Below are 16,410 nucleotides of genomic sequence, written 5' to 3'. Positions count from 1 at the left end.
GGGAGAAAATAGTCTTAACGCTAAAGCTTTTTCTCTGAATAATTTAAAGTTCCAATTATGTGTCTGGTCTTCGAACATACCACAAGTGTAGCAAAGAAATTAACTTGTTGCTTTTCCTGGGAGAGGCGTGGTTTTCATCAACCTGAGTTTCTTACTTCCGGGTGAGAATTTCCCCATTTACGACGGAAATAACCAATTCTGGTTGGTCAAGGAATTAGTTACTAAGTCACTTCTAGATTACAATTTCACCCATGCATTCTTTCGCTTAATTGACACTGTCAATCACAGCCAGGCCACAACCCCTCAGAGTTCCGTTTTTGAGGTAGTGTAAGCATCTCGGAGAGGGGTCGGCAACTCAAAATTAACAATAAATAAAGCAAATTTTTGGAGCCCATGTCCTATACAAACCTATTTTTATAAACACCAAAAGGGGGATTCATACATAAGCTTGTCATTGAATTTTCACAAAAATATATATCGTATTTTTCGGACTAAGAGGCACAACGAAAAACCCCTAACTTGGCCAGAAATGTGATGCTTGTGCCCTAAAATACCGGAAAATACGGTGTATAAAATTGGAAATACAGTTACAATTAAATGATACTGCCTACTGTAATATTTCTGCCTTTGTGAAACAGAGTGGTCTTTGAGTGCCCTCTTGTGGTTTACATGTTGACTGTATATTGTTAAAATCAATTTTAGTGGTGAAACCAGATGTCGTAATGTTAATAATTTATGTAATAATTTTCATTTAAACAGATTCTTAGCTCTTACAGCTTTAAGATATAATGCACATGGCTTTAATTCCATGTGCATTATAGTCCATTGCGCCTTATATACTAAAAAATATATGTAAAAAAAGACTATTTTGGGGGGAGTGCGCCTTGAAATCCTGTGCGCCTTGTAGTCCAACATTTTTCTAAAAAAGCTCCCAATCCAATATGGTGGCTTTAAAGAGCCACGTACAGCTCGAGAACCACAGGTTGCTGACCCCATCGAGTACCTTAAAAACACTGCTTGATTCCATTACATAAAAAAACATTTATTTAATATTTGAAAATACATCTGAAATATAAGTAAAATACACTTTGTTTAGACTCAGTGATGTTTTCTTAACAGTTTAAGCGAGATCACATCTAAAGGGACAATTTACTGCAATACAGCACTTTTTTGTATTCAACCGTCGAAATTTGTAGCGCCACATAGTGAGAGGAATATCAAAGTTCACAGTGACTATTTGTGCTTGGCATCGTTAGCAAAATAGTTGAACGCGGACGAATGTTATCTGAACTTTAAACGGAAGCCGGACGAAAATACACAAAAATGACCGATTGGCAACATGAGATGACTAAAGTGTAAACTCAAACACTGAGGTGAGGTATGAGAGCCCTCTATTCTCATCGTAGAATAAATAGACAATTGAATCGTGACATTAAATAACGAGACGTGGCACTGATCCTTTTGACGATTCTATTAAAAGATTTAAGCAATAAATAAGTACACTTCCTGTGTGCCGTGGCTTGCATAGTGTGCAGTGCAGAGTCTCCGTTCGCGTGGCTGGTGGAGCGGCTCAGGACAGATTCCGGGATGCTGGGCGTTAATAAACCCAAGTGACCGGCACCCACTGCGGTTCCACAAAAAGTCTCTCTACCGCCTCCTGCAGCTGGTCGAAGGCTTTGTCCAGGTTGTCGTTGTAAATGGTTAGGTCGAAGAAGTGGCTGTAGGCGCGGCGGATCCTGGCGCTCTCCTCTACGGTTTTCTTAAGGTCGTTCTCCTGGGGGGATATAACCACATCTTAATAGTTACCGCAAAAACCCGTAAGAATAAAATCAACAGCTTGTAACAGGCTCCCTCCACGGCAACAGTTTTTTCTTTAATGGATAAGTTACTTGGTTTAAAGTCTCATACACTGCTAAAAACAGATCTAAGTTCATAAGTACATACTTTGTAAATATTTTGTGTTTGAGCTTTAAGTTGAAAAGTGTCACGAAGTAATACTTTTGGGCTTCTCGCGTCACTTCCGGTTCCGCCAGCTCAACATAAACAGAGACTCAGAGAATGGCTAACAGGACTATTGCATGTCCAATTTATCCTCATCTATGTTGAAAGTTTAACAGGGCAATGATGTATTACAAACTATATCTTGTAATAGTTGAGACCTGTGTCCCATACCAACAGATTTACCTCTTTAAACATATCTCCCTCCCAGTTACTTAAAATAATTTGACAGGCATTTTCCTTCCATAAATAATTGTTTTAAAACAAGGTGCAAGCAGAGTTCTTCTGTAAAAATGACACATAAAACTGCAAACAAAAAGTTTATGGCTGTACAGAGACTCCTCGCTATTTTGCGCTTCAACTGTTGCTGGTTCCCGGGCAAATAATATTTACTTTTAAAAAAAGATCGGAAAAAAACAACAGACAAAAACAGATACTTCCCGTACCACGAGTAACATTTCGGGGCTCAGTTTAGCTTGCATGCTAGACTGCACTTAATTAAGTGAAATTATCCTTTTTTACTTAGGAAAATTAAAAAAAAAGGTTAGAGTAAATAATAAATCTAGTAAAGTAAGAAAAACAATACATAAGTTCAATTATTTAAAAAAAACAATATTATTTTTCTTTAGAATTTTTTTATCACTCAATTTTATAGATATTTATAGTAAAAAAAGTTAAACAGTAGTATTGAGAAAAAAAACAAATTTCTATGTAATTTTTACATCGTAAAAAGGGGAAAATATAGTCACATACAGATAAAAAACAAATGAGCAAAATGATCTGCTCACAAAACAAGAAGCTTCTATTTGAAAATATCTTCGATTAGATTTAAATCTTCTCAAATTTGCAGTCTCATTAGGCTTTCGCACCTCAACTTTGAACTCGACTTTCTTGAAAGCACCCCAACTGTTGCTTTGAGAATAGGAGGAAGCATATTTCCCACCAAACTTACCGTAAGAATTTTAGTTGTCAGTCCGGCGTCCACAACTGCCTTGTGCATGTTCCTCAACGTGTCCAGCTCTGGAGCGGCGATGAAAACCACAAAGGGCATAAACTCGGCCGTCTTTAGCACTTTCAACGCCTGCAAAACAATTTCAACAGGCAGTCACTAAAACAAGCGCGCCTTGACAGCCGTCGTCCACCAGCGCTCACCTGCGGGTTGACGTCCAGGATGCAAGTACGTCCGTCCGCCACCACTTGGTGGATGGAATCGATCCTGGTGCCGTAAAGGTTGCCGTCGTATTCTCCGTGCTCCAGGAAGCGGCTGTCCTTGATGTCTTGCTCCATCTGCTGCCGCGTCACGAAGCAGTAGTTCTGCCCGTCTAGCTCTTCTTCTCTGGGGCTACGGGACGTGACTGAAGGGAGGGCGGTAGTCACAGATAAAGCTATTTCACAGGCATTTAACTGCACAAGTATCGATTCATGGCGTTTATAAATTCTCGCCGGGACTTCAATTCACTTTCCTTATAAACGGCGAAACAAACAGTGATACTTAAGATGTGATTTGAAGGTTCTCTTGGTAGTATTCAAAATCATGCGTGGACATCCTCTCTCATATCCTTCAGATTTAATTTCCCTCTATGTTCCGGTCCGGAGCCTTCGCTCTAAAAATGCTGGTCTACTATTGATCCCAAGAGCCAAGAAGAGATCCGCAGGTTCCAGAGCGTTCTCCATTCGGGCCCCGGTGCTGTGGAATGCTTTTTCGCCTGAGATTCGATCTGCAACCTCAGTGGAACTGTTTAAATCTAGGCTTAAAACACTCTTCTATTCTATAGCTTATGAATATCCTATATTTTATGTTTACAATATCTGTGTATTATTTGTTATTGCAACATCCATTGCAGCCTGGTCATCCTGGAAGGGGGATGACCTCTTGTGCGGTTCCTTCTCAAGGTTTCTTAATTTTCCTCATGTTGAGATTTTTTGAGTTTTTCCTTGCCCTAATGTAGGTTTTAGATCAGGGGATGGTGTCATGATAGTCTGTGGTTTGCAATAATCTGTAGTCTGTGCAGCCCTTTGAAACGGTTTGTGATTAAGGGCGTCACAAATAAACATGACTTGATACGGCAACAATGTAACAACTCCCACACCGGCCACAACCTCTTGATCAGTTGCTCTCTGGTAGGCGCTAAAGGCCCTAGGACAAGGGTGGCGAACACGTGGCTTGGCCAATAAGAATGCGGCTCTTTGGCTCATCATATTTTCTATATACTGTGGCTCTTTGCCTTGTTTCATGTTTCGTTTTTTTTGTGTCTATTGAGGGTGGACACTTTCCTTGAAATCAACACAAGAACAATACTTGTTTTTTGTAAGGAGAGGAGTGTGTTATGGGAAAATAATATGTTTTTAATTGTGTGTGTTTGTGTGTGTCATTCTGTCATGGCAGGTCAGTGCGTGGTGTGGCTCTTTGGCTCTCACAGTTAAAAATTTTGGCTCTTTGTGTCAAACTTGTATAAACTTCAATATTGCAATGTGACGTTGTGTCATCGCAAGACACTGCTTTTTTCCCAAGGATTTATAGACAGCAACCCTGACAAAGCTCCCCAAAAGAGAGCGCTGTTTACTCAAGTTTGATTGTTGAGCTGTTTGGAGAATTAAGGTGTTTTTGGTGTCTTATGAAAGGTAACACTCTGAAAATAGTGCTAGTGTTACTAACATTGAGTAATCTAATTTGGAACCTACAAAAGGGTTTTATTTCGCCTGAATTTTCTTTTGCAATTAAATGCCTGCAGATGAGTGAATCATGGGCATCTAAGCAGGAAAACATTATTTACAACATTATAACATTATTTACAGTTTGGGCATCCAAGCGACACATTGCACATCAGCTCAAAACTAAAAAAAATAAAATAAAATAAAAATTCCCTAACATATTTCATCAATGACAATAAAGACAATTCTAATTCTTAACAAAGCTTTTTCTTGGCCTGGAGTCAACTCACACGGCACGGTGGTTCCATATCGTAGCGGATTCACGACGATGAGTCTGTTTTTCAGGCTCCGCCTCCCGACCCCCTGAGCACCAATCAGGACCAGCGTTTTCCTCTGGAAGGGCGGCATCCTGGCCACCTCCTCGTAGATCTGCAGCTCGTACCGGTCAAAGTCTGATGACGTGACAGGGAGTGTTAGATTACTTTCTTTCCTGTGCCAAAATATTACAACACGCACCTGCATTCTTTGTGGTGAGATACATCATTTTTTTCTTCTTTTTTTTCCCAGTGAGATTCCCACAAAGCCACCCTTGAAAGGGACAGAAACTTCATGGGTTCCCTTTGGCGTTATCGCATAGTTGAGTCACTTTGGAACGGACTTACCTTTACGTGACGCGTGCCAGTCTTTCCTCACAAAGGCTTTCCTCTTCTCCTCCAGGAATTGGCTGGGGATGAGGCCGGTTGCACTGCCCACCACACTGCGTGCCTGCAGGGCATTTTCAGAGGTTTTAAATGTTGATTAAATAGTGATTTAAGGATCATAGGTGTGGATTCTAGAGGCGTTAACGCATTTATACTTATGTGGAAAATGGAGGTTTGACTTCTATAACAGTTTAAAGTGACATGAAAGTCTTCATTTTCAAACAATACATGATCTGGATGAAAGATGTACTTGTATGGATCAAATAGTTAATGTCATCATTGTCACAACAGAATGTTTAATTGATTCTTGATTAAGGTTTTGCAATATTTCATAGTTTGAGGACAGTGTTCTCAACCTTTTTCTCGACCAAGTCCAAATTGTCCCTAGTTGTGAATGAGCGAGCGAATGTCTGTCTGTGTGTGCCCTGCGACTGGCTGGCAACCAGTTCAGGGTGTCCTCTGCCCACTGCCCGAAGACTGCTGGGATGGGCTCCAGCACCCCTGCAACCCTACTGAGGATAAGCGGTGCAGGTAATGGATGGATGGATGAATTCCTGGTACCCGATTATTTGTTTTTTTATCTTCAATTATCATGTTGCTTGAATTGACAATAAAAGTGTCTGTGGTCACAGGGTATTGTTAATTTGATTAATAATTTTGCTGTAATTTGAGAATTTACTGTATTTTTTTTAAATTGTTTTTGGAGGTTTTACTTATTTTTTCTTCTTGATTTTTCCCTGGAAAATAAAACAAAAATAATACTTAGAATAAGAAAAAAATTCTGCCAGTAAAACAAAAAATATTTTACTGGGTTCTAGCCTTTTTTTTTTAAATCTTTTCTAGCGGGTTGTAAAACAAAAACAAAAATCAGCAAAATCATGTTGAACATTTTTACCTTGTCATTCATTTTATTATTTTCTTTGTAGTGCAATCTTACACAGATTCATCAAAAATATATAAAGTATACAAGTATATAAAGAGGAAAATTTTGCTGCCATCAATTGAAAGTGAATAATGATAGTTACTTGGCTGATCACTAGAAGAAAGCAACAATATAAAGCAATTTCCTGCGGCACACTGCAAAAAAGCTCAAGGAACACTAGCGTGCCCTGGTGCACCGGTTGAAAAACACTAATTTATAATACAATAACGGACCTGCCACCAGTTGGGGTCATCCTTGTTGACAACGTGCAAGATGTCCCCCTTGGAGAAGGCAAGGCCCGCCTCCTTGCATGGAATCAGGTTGTCGGAGGCTGGGTTATAGTTGAAATGTGGCTTTAGGTAAACCTGACCAAAAGAATCACAAAAAAGGAAGAAAAACACAAAAAAGTGTGAACCTTATTTTGAACCGAAAATTAAATGATGTTACATTACAGGGACTTTAGGGATGCAGATGTCAACAAATTATTAACTTGTCTTTGCCCAATTCAGAAAGAACAGGGGTCGGGAACCCGTGGCTCGCAAGCCATATCTGGCTCTTTTCATGAGTACATACGGCTCGGAAATGAAATATAACCACGGCATATTTCTCTGTAGCTTTCCAAAGTGGTTTCAGCGAAGCCAAAACTACACTAAAACAATGAAAGGTTCATTCCAGTATATATAGGCCATATTCTCAACTACAGTTTAGTCCGGGTGTCATACAAGCATGTTTTGCCAGAAGATCGCTAAGTCAAGTCATGTTTATTTGTGACGCCTCAAAGGGCTGCACAGACCACAGATTACTGCAAACCACATACTATTATGACACCATCACCTGATCTAAAACCTTCATGAGGGCAAATAATACACAGATGTCAACATAAAATATAGGTTATTCATGTGCTATAGAATAGACGTGTGTTTTAAGCTTAGATTTAAACATTTCCACTGAGGTTACAGATCGAATCTCAGGGGGAAGAGCATTCCACAGCACCAAGGCCCGGATGGAGAAGGCTCTGGAACCTGCGGATCTCTTCTTGGCTCTTGGGATCACCAAGAAACCCTTCAAATGGATGCTTATCAAATATGTATGTTGACTTTTAAAATACTTTATAATGACAACTCTGATCAAACCATAAACAGCAGGAAAGCCCAGCAAACCACACAGAGCAATTTGATTGGGTGAACCGCAGAGATGGGCGGATCTTAGCACACTACATTAGGCACTCCCTTTTCACTCTTGCTCAGTGCAGTCTGTGCCAAAGGTATATACAACGATATCCTTATCGTTTGCAGTATATTGTGACAATTTTACAAAAGAACTTAGCCTGCACCTTGTTTTGAAACCATTATTCAAAAATGACTTTCAAAATGAGCCAACACTATTAAGTAACCGAGGGAGGGAGACGATTTTAAGTGGTATATTTATATTGATATGGAAGACAGGCTCAGGCATTTGAAATACTCATTCTTTATGGGATGAATCAAAAACTATACCAGCGCATCAGCTGCTGCTCCGGTACAGTAAGAGGAAGAAAAGGATTTATGTCCCGAATGGTGCGGGTGGCAAGGGAATTATTAATAGACGGCGCTAGGGCTCGGTTTACAGCAAGTTGCCATTCTGAGACCACACAGGTGGGGACACTGTGGCTCATGCCAGTCAGACATGATACGACAATGTAGTACACTGTACCGTAATCCCTCGGCTATCCGCAGTGTCGACATGTATCGTCTAATTTCGCTTCTCATTTTTATCTCTAAACGGATACCTTGTCATAATTTACCACTAGATATCGCTGTGTTGCGCAGTGCAACCAAAAACAAGTGCTACAAAGCACAAGGAAGATTACAAACTAAGGAGACTCAACCAAACTTCTTGGGGTACCCTTAGCAGCAAAGATGGGAGACTATCATGTCAGTCCCATTTTGGGGAGACTTGTTATGTAAATTAAAACAAATATTTTCACCTAAGAGTTAAAAAGAAAAGGCATATTCATATCATAATTTATGTATTTTTGCTTAAAGTTCAAATTAATATAGTTACTTCTTAATAGTTGTTTTTTTAAACTACTATAAGGCACTAACTAAAATACAATATCCCTTTAAAACAGGCCAAACCTAATTGATAAAAACGTCTCATATTTGAACTGAGAAAATAGAGCAACACTTTCAAACAATGTAGTTTCATGGAGGTATTCACTTATATTTTGAACTCTTTACTTCCTGTTTGCACAAAAGGTAGCTTGACAGCTCATCGGTATTTGTACATGTTAAGTGTACACTATCAACAAAGTTTGCCAATATTTCTTATGCCTTACAGCACCTACAGTATGTGAAAGTCAGAGCTTTGGATTCGGCCCATAAAAAGGTTTCAATAAATAAATATTGCTTTATTTATCGGATCATAATGGAATATATTTATATAGCTTTTCAGTAAACTTCACTAGACTATATGCGGCATTTAAAAAATGTTCAACATTCCATCAGCAGCTCATCCTTTTTTTGTGTTTGCACCAAGGAAAACAGCGAGCTGCTCTTTTCCACAACGCGGTGAGGTCAAGAAACATATATGATGCCCTATTGGAAAAAGGAGTCAATGTTTTTGACAACATTATTCATAATACATAAGAGGAGCGAAAAGGGATTGACAGGAGTTTATTTGATATTTACGATGTACTCAATATTTAAACTTTTACCCGTAAATCAAGTCCTCAATTTATTCAGCCAGATGAACAGCAGTGGAATTATCTATCAAAAATGCTATAATTTTATTTCCCCAGCAATGGCGTCAAGGCGCTAACATTTCCTCACTCCTCAAAAAACGATAAAAAGCTAATGCAATCTGTTTGATGACCGCAGAATCCACCAGTGGCAAGAACACAAAAGGACACGCCTGTTTTGCAATCTGGCACTATTCTCCACAGATGGTTGCCCTGGATCTATCAGCTAGAAATACAGTAATCCTTTGCTGTATTGCAGTTTACATATGGCAGTTTCGCTATTTCTCAGATTTTCATCGTACATTGTGTTCTGCATTATGATTGGGTAAACAGAGGAAGATTACTTCTATCGCCAACAAAGTTGGACTTCTCGCCCTGCTAAACTTGCTGTGGAGCAACATGCAGGTCAGTGGCGCCATGGCCCTTTTTGAAAAATGTTTGATCATAGAAAAATACATGGCTTTTGTAGGACAGAACCAGAAAGTTCAATGCAGTTTTCCATAACATCCATAAAGTATCATGTATAAGTGCAGGGTCTGTTTTTACCGACATCTAAAGCCCATTTCCCGAATTCTCCAGTACCATTAAAAGAAAAAATTCAGTGTAAATCATGTATTTTGTAGAGCCACAAATATTTTAGCAGTTAACATGTGTGATTTTTAATCTTGCATGTGCATTTATAAAGACAGGATTTTTTTATCTGGAGTATATCGCAAATATACCTGTGCAATATGTCTATAAATATTTGTGATACAAATCTCTCCCCATTTGGCACACACTGAAATTAAATGCGTCTGGAGAGCAGGTTAGGTTCAAAAAGACAGTATGATGTAGCTTACATTTTTTTTTGCAGGAAGTTCTTTCGCTTAAAATTGACCACTGGGAAAAGCTACCATAATTTTTGTAAGGTCCATAAACAGAGTCCATAATTGATACCTAATCCTTGCACTAGTAAACATTTCATAATGCCCTGTTTAGGTCTAGCATACGCCTGTCCTTAGGGCGCGACACATAAAGAGCGATGATGCTTCATAGGACAATGCCGTACAAACTAATGCCAGTTACTGTTAATTACGAGGGAAGAAAAAATGCAGTGGCAAGGCGAAACTAGCAGAGAGCAATGTCGGTGGTATTTATAAGCAGACTTGAAAAATGGCAACAATTTCAAGCATTTACAAACACTTCACCCAAAATTCAAGCACTATGGTGCAATTAGCATTTTGCAGTCAAAGGGTTTAACGCCGAATTCCCCACGCGGTTTGTGCCAAGTGTATGCCAGGCTTAAAATGTAAAAAAATGGACGTGAATGAGTTCATTTTGATGGCTGTTTACGCACATGGCTCAAAAACCAGTGTGGCCTGAACAAGGACAAAATCCTGTTTTGTTCCTAAATTTGAGCGTGCGGCTTTTAATCAAGTGCGCTCTACAGTCCGGAATTTACGGTACTACTTAAAAGGAATACGACGCACGTGGCATAGATAAACGACAGAATCATAAGTAAATGTTTTACGCTCAAGGACACACACACTCTCCCTTCCTCACCTGTGGAAGGGCCGGCGCGTCCTTGTAGCTTGGCAAAACTTTGAGGGTGACGCTTCCACTGCAGTCCCTGAGCAGCTCCTGCAGCTGGAGCGGGTCGCCGCCCACCTGCTGACCGTTCACCTCGCGGATGATGTCGCCTATGTGCAGCATGCCTTGCCGGTCGATGGAGCTGCCGTGCAGGATCCGAGCGATCACCATTTCCCCTTTTTCCACGCGGAAGGTCACACCCTGAAAGGAGCCATTTGTTACTGCGCTCAAGTAAGTCATAAAGGGTACAGCGGGTCAGCAGATAAAAGCATGTGTAGTGTGCAGTGATGTAAAATGCCCCACACACTATATTCAGATTCATAACTTATACCATATCCAGCTCGGTAGCCTAGATGGTAGGGCGCCCGCTCCGAGACTGGGAGGTCGCTGGTTCAAGCCACGGCCGAGTCATACCTAAGACAACATTGGTACTCATTGCCTCCCTGCTTGGCGCTCGGCATTAAGGGGTTTGGTCACCTAATGACTCCCAACACAGCAGTTGGGTCTAAAATGGCGGCGCCCTGTTTGGCTGCGGCTGCACCGGCTCGCTACAGTTTAACTGTACGGGTCAGGTGTATCGACATTTCGTTCTGTGTGCATGGTTACAAAGAATGACAATAAAAGTAAATTAATTCATTCATTTATTCATTCATTCGACTAAAAAAGTTCTCAAATGGGGTTATATGCAAGTTCCTAGCTCTCCATGGTGATGCCCACAGACAGGTAGCCCCCTCAAAAACATTTGAGAAACCCAGCAGACGGGTTCTGAAAATATCTCTAATAGATTTTAAATTGATTTTCTAGTAAAGGTGTTTTTTGACTGACACGATGCTTTAGTGGTTGAATTAACTTCAATCTAATTACAACCTGGTAATAACAAAGTAAGAAAAGAGTAACAACAAATTTTTACTCCAGAAATGCATATCAATCTGCTTCATGCCAAACAGTATCGAAATGTTAGCTCTCAGATTCAAAAAGGTTGGTGACCCCTGCCCAAGCAGTACATGAGGTTTTAGATCATCTTTAATATATTAATGGTCTGCATTTAGTCCGCATTTATATAGCGCTTTTCAAGTCAATGAAGACCTCCCAAAGCGCTTTACAATGTGCTTCACACTTTTCCCTTTACGCACTAACTAACCGATAACAGCGTCAGCCATGCAAGGCAACTACCTGCTATTTGGGGAATTAGGGATTCGGTGTCTTGCTCAAGGACACTTCCACATATACCACGGAGAACCCGGGAATCAAACCTGTGACCTCTTGATCCCAAGACGAGCGCTCTACCTCCTGAGCTGATGCTGCAATCGTGATTATTAATAGTGATATTGTAAAATAAATTAAATGAACGTGTAGCTCACCTTTCATAGAATAAAATGTGACTTCAGGGAGACAAAAACTAAACAAAAATACTTAAAATACTACACACCCAAAATTTCAAAATGTTGACAAAATATTTATTTTATTCAGAAAGGTATCAATTTTAAAATAGAATTTAGTAGTTTTTTTAAGAATAATTAAGTCACAACGGCCAACTATGATTTGTAATGTAATATTCTTATTAACAAAAATGGCCAATTGCAAATCATTTTGGGTATTTTAAGTACTGTATTTTATGTTATAAAAAAAAAAAAACTCTTTAAAAGAAATCCCACAAGCATAAAGATCAACAGAACAAAAAAAATATTGAATTCACAATCATTTTGCTTTATTGTTTCTCAATTTTCCAACTAGACCTTTTACAGTGTAATCTTATTCATCATTATTTTTGCTTGGTTTACAAATGTCTAAAGGTCCACCGCTATACAAGCAAAACCTGAAATGTTCAAAAATTCAGATAACATAATTTTTAATAATTATAAGTACCGTATTTTCACGACTATAAGGCGCACCCCCCTTAAAATGTTTTCTCTATATTTTCCACACATAAGGCGCTATAGTGGGAATCTCAACAAAACAGTCAGATAGTTTAGTCAGACTTATTAACCCCTTTCCATTCTGACGGCTCGCAATGAAACAAATATGTGTCTTAGAGACGTGGGGACATGGTCGCCAATCACTCAAATGCGTCATTCCACATATCATTAGGAAGGTTAAACTCTTGAGATTCAAGAAATGCCAACCATTTCTTAGTTTCTATTTTCTTTTTCGCTGACAACTGTGTGGACGGCAAAGTACGAATTTCATTGTGCAGGGAAAGGAGGCTCTTTACTGTGCATATGACAATAAACACTTTGAATTGAATTGAATTTAAAAACAGATTCCTCACAGAAACATCAAGATCAGTCTGAAACAAGATACTGGGAAAATATAAAGCAGGGGTAGCTCACCAAAGTCGTTTTGCAGCCATCACATTCAACAATACGCAACCATGGTCCTCTTACATCCGTAAGTGTAGTAAATCCAACCGTGTAAAATATTTACATACTCCAAAAAATGCAACAATGCCAACAAATAAAAGAAAAAATACGCCGAAAAGTATCTGCATCGATAGACGTTGCTTTTGCTGGCTGCCTGTTTAGCCCCATAATTCCTGTTTACAATTACAGACTAGCAAAAAATGTTTTCTCCATGCTGTAGAGCAACCCAACGTGTAATTCACATACATCTTTTTTTGGCCAATTGTAGGCTTTGTTTTGCCCCGCTTTAGCCTATGCGAGCCTGTATATGCTAAAAAGGACCCGCCTCCCTTACCTCTGAATAACTTTAGCCAATCATGACTGATTCAAATGATGATTGACACATTGGTTAGGAAATGAAACGCCAGTATATATATCCCAGCTATATATCCATCTATAAGGCGCACTGTATTATAAGGCGTATGGTCAGCTTTTGAAAAAAGATAAAGGCTTTTAGGTGCACCTTATAGTCGTTAAAATACGGTATATATATTTTATAATCCCAGACCAAATAAGCTTTGCACTGATTATTGGTACTTGGCAGAAAATATATTTCTCTAGGGGACGTCAATTAAAAAAAATAAGGTTTATAACCACTGACAACAAATGGAAGAGATTGATTAGTTTTCGAAAACAGAGGTCGCAGGTTTGATTCCCGGCTCCTCCGAGTTATATGTCGAAGTGTCCTTGGGCAGGGCACTGAACCCCTAGTGACCCGATAAGCAGGAAGGAGCCTTGCATGGCTGTCGCCACTATCTGTGTGTGAGTGTGTGTGTGAATCGGTAAATGTGAAGCACATTTTAAAGCACTTTGGGAGGTCTTAAGATAAATGAAAACAATTTACCATTGCTGCTGTTTTTCACACCCAAGCTTACCAGCGGTTCTCCGGCTTTCTTTTGGATGCCGATAATCCTGATGGCGTCGGCCGGCACCAGACAGTTTGCCCAACTGTCTGTGCAGTTCACAGTTGTGTTTGGCATCTCATAGCGCTTTGCGGCTACTTGGTCATGAGCCTCTATCAATGACTGCAAAGGGAAATAAATATCAGAATCTGACATTTTAGGTTTTTATAGGATCAAGAATTGTGGGGATATTTTTTCTTTTTTCATATCTCATCTCATCTCATTAGCTGCACCGCTTATCCTCAGTAGGGTCGCGGGGGTGCTGGAGCCCATCCCAGCAATCATCGAGCAGTGGGCAGGGGACACCCTGAACTGGTTGCTAGCCAATCCCAGGGCACACAGGGACAGACAACTCGCTCGCTCATTCACACCTAGGGACAATTTGGACCGGGCAATCTACCTGAAATGCATGTCTTTTGAATGTGGGTGGAAACCGGAGTGCCCGGAGGAAACCCACGCAAGCACGGGGAGAACATACAAACTCCGCACAGGGAGTCCGGTAGCTGGATTTGAACCCACACAGGAGGTTCCCAAGACCTCAGAACTGTGCCGCACACGCGCTAACCACTGCGCCGCCGTGCTGCCTTTCTTTTTTCATATATGTTGAGGAAAAAAAACTTCCTTATAGATCAACTTTTTATGTAAGAAGATTCATTATTGTCCATTCTTTTTTCAAAAGAGCCCCGAACAGGAAAAAGGCTCGTGACCTGTTCGTGCTCTTGAAGACACAAATGACTTGATTGGATGGAATTGAATTTTCTTTCACTGATAAACATGTAGTCAAAGAATGCCAGCAATGTTCTTACCCCAGAAGAAAAATTCAAGGTTGGCGACCTCCAAAGATTTACTGGTCTGGAGGTGACCTAATACTCTCCCTCTCTCCTCACCCACAAAACCAAGTTTGCCATTTGTCCAAGAGAATAAATACCTCGCCTATCCCCATCCTAAACTCCGCTCTCCCCATGCCACAGCAAATGAGGGGTAGAGGAAATCCAGTTCGTAAAAAACATTGTCACGAAATGCAAAAACAAGAAACAGAAACACTACCTTGAAATGAGGCTCCCGCAGGATTTGGGTGAGCTCGACTACAGAACAGTCTTTTTCAGTCAGCTGATCGAGGGAGTCCAGGATCTCAGAGACGAGCCGGAGGTTATCCTCTCGCACCGCTTCTAACTTCACCTCCTCCAGGCGCTCCTGGGCCTGTGAACACCAGCACAGGACGTACACGTTATCTACGACACCAAACAGTTACGAAAATGTATAAATCTCATACAATACATATTTAATTTGAAGTAAAAAAAAAAAAACATCGGGCAAGACTCATCATTATAGATAAAAGAATGATCCCAGCAGGATCAGCCAACTGCACTTGGTGACACCTTCAACTACTAGGAGAGAAAATGGTTACGTAATTAAGTATGGACAGCAAGAGGGGGAGCAGTTTTCTTGCGACACACCATACTGTTCTATTAATAGACTGACCCCATGGCCTGAATCTGTACCAGAAATTTATCATCATGCTGGTTGCCTGAGTGGCTTCACTTAAGCCATCCATCTACGCAGTTAACTGTTATTCAAATGATGTGTTTAGTTTAGACCTTACACGGGCATCTCAATTCGATTTCACTATGCACATTTTTGTCCTTTATCACTCCATCTGGGAGTCCCTATATTGTATGTAGTACAATCTGTCACTAACTAACTTCATATAATACCAGGCTGTGGGATGGATTTAAATTTATAGGTCATCGCAATGATATTCACCTGAAGGACAATACCCGTTTGTGGTACATATATATATAACTTTCACATGTAGAAAATAATGTTTACTCAAAAATACGATATTGTGTTTTGGGGTCAGCCCCTAACTAGAAAGCACTCAAGACTAACTGCCAATCTTGAAATAATAGAAATGCTCACATTGAAAACTCCAGCTCATATTTCATTTGTGATGTCTTCTTTATGTTCAGTGGATGGTTTCTCTCTTGCTTTTTTTTTTTTATATGATCAATGTTCTTCATTCCTTTTTCTTTGTACAGGGTTCGTACGATGGATTACGTCCATCACTCTTGCGCAATGAGCGCGCGCCCGCTGGTAAGGTGTGGTTCAATGGCTGAAAATCCTGACGCATCTGCTGCCATCCATATCAGTGTGGATTAGGCTCCCGTCGGGTCCCTTTCCTCACATAGTTGGTCTGTGCCTTGCCATAATCATAATTTATTTTTATTGCCATCTATTTTTATTTCATTTTTTTAACCACTGTGTGTGTGTGTGTGTGAATTATGTGTTTCAGGTTGTTGGATTGGGATAAAGGAAGGCCTTATTGTATAGACGCTACCCTACTTACGACCATTCGACTTACGAAAGACGGTACATTTTTTTTTTCCGGATGTCGAAAAACATCCGGACAATGCTGTAAGTTAGAATTTATATTGCGTGCACCTTTTTCCGAGTAGAGGACAGCACTATAGTCCTTCTTTCCGCCGTGTGGCGCTGTGAGAGGTCACCCAGCATCCACCCCGAAGAAATAAATCCGGATTCTACTTCT

The 16,410-nt window shown here is 40.1% G+C and overlaps 1 protein-coding gene across 1 annotated transcript in view; it reads right to left on the bottom strand.

Moving 5' to 3' along the window:
* Positions 1-1,021: 1,021 nt before the first annotated feature.
* pals2a (protein associated with LIN7 2, MAGUK p55 family member a) overlaps positions 1,022-16,410 on the bottom strand; it is a 22,209-nt gene continuing 6,820 nt past the window's right edge. The window contains exons 5-14 of the mRNA XM_088327294.1: positions 14,910-15,062; positions 13,836-13,985; positions 10,535-10,762; positions 6,507-6,638; positions 5,313-5,415; positions 5,167-5,238; positions 4,941-5,102; positions 3,151-3,353; positions 2,951-3,079; positions 1,022-1,774 (exon numbers count right to left, since the gene is read on the bottom strand). Coding sequence (XP_088183420.1) covers positions 1,598-1,774; positions 2,951-3,079; positions 3,151-3,353; positions 4,941-5,102; positions 5,167-5,238; positions 5,313-5,415; positions 6,507-6,638; positions 10,535-10,762; positions 13,836-13,985; positions 14,910-15,062 — 1,509 coding nt within the window. The 3' untranslated portion in view covers positions 1,022-1,597. The remainder of the gene's footprint in view (positions 1,775-2,950; positions 3,080-3,150; positions 3,354-4,940; positions 5,103-5,166; positions 5,239-5,312; positions 5,416-6,506; positions 6,639-10,534; positions 10,763-13,835; positions 13,986-14,909; positions 15,063-16,410) is intronic.

The sequence above is a fragment of the Urocampus carinirostris genome, chromosome 2 (genome assembly GCF_059441175.1).
Source record: "Urocampus carinirostris isolate Australia breed hairy pipefish chromosome 2, RoL_Ucar_1.0, whole genome shotgun sequence".
In the NCBI taxonomy this organism is placed as follows: domain Eukaryota; kingdom Metazoa; phylum Chordata; class Actinopteri; order Syngnathiformes; family Syngnathidae; genus Urocampus; species Urocampus carinirostris.
This window is presented reverse-complemented; position numbering and strand designations above follow the sequence as displayed.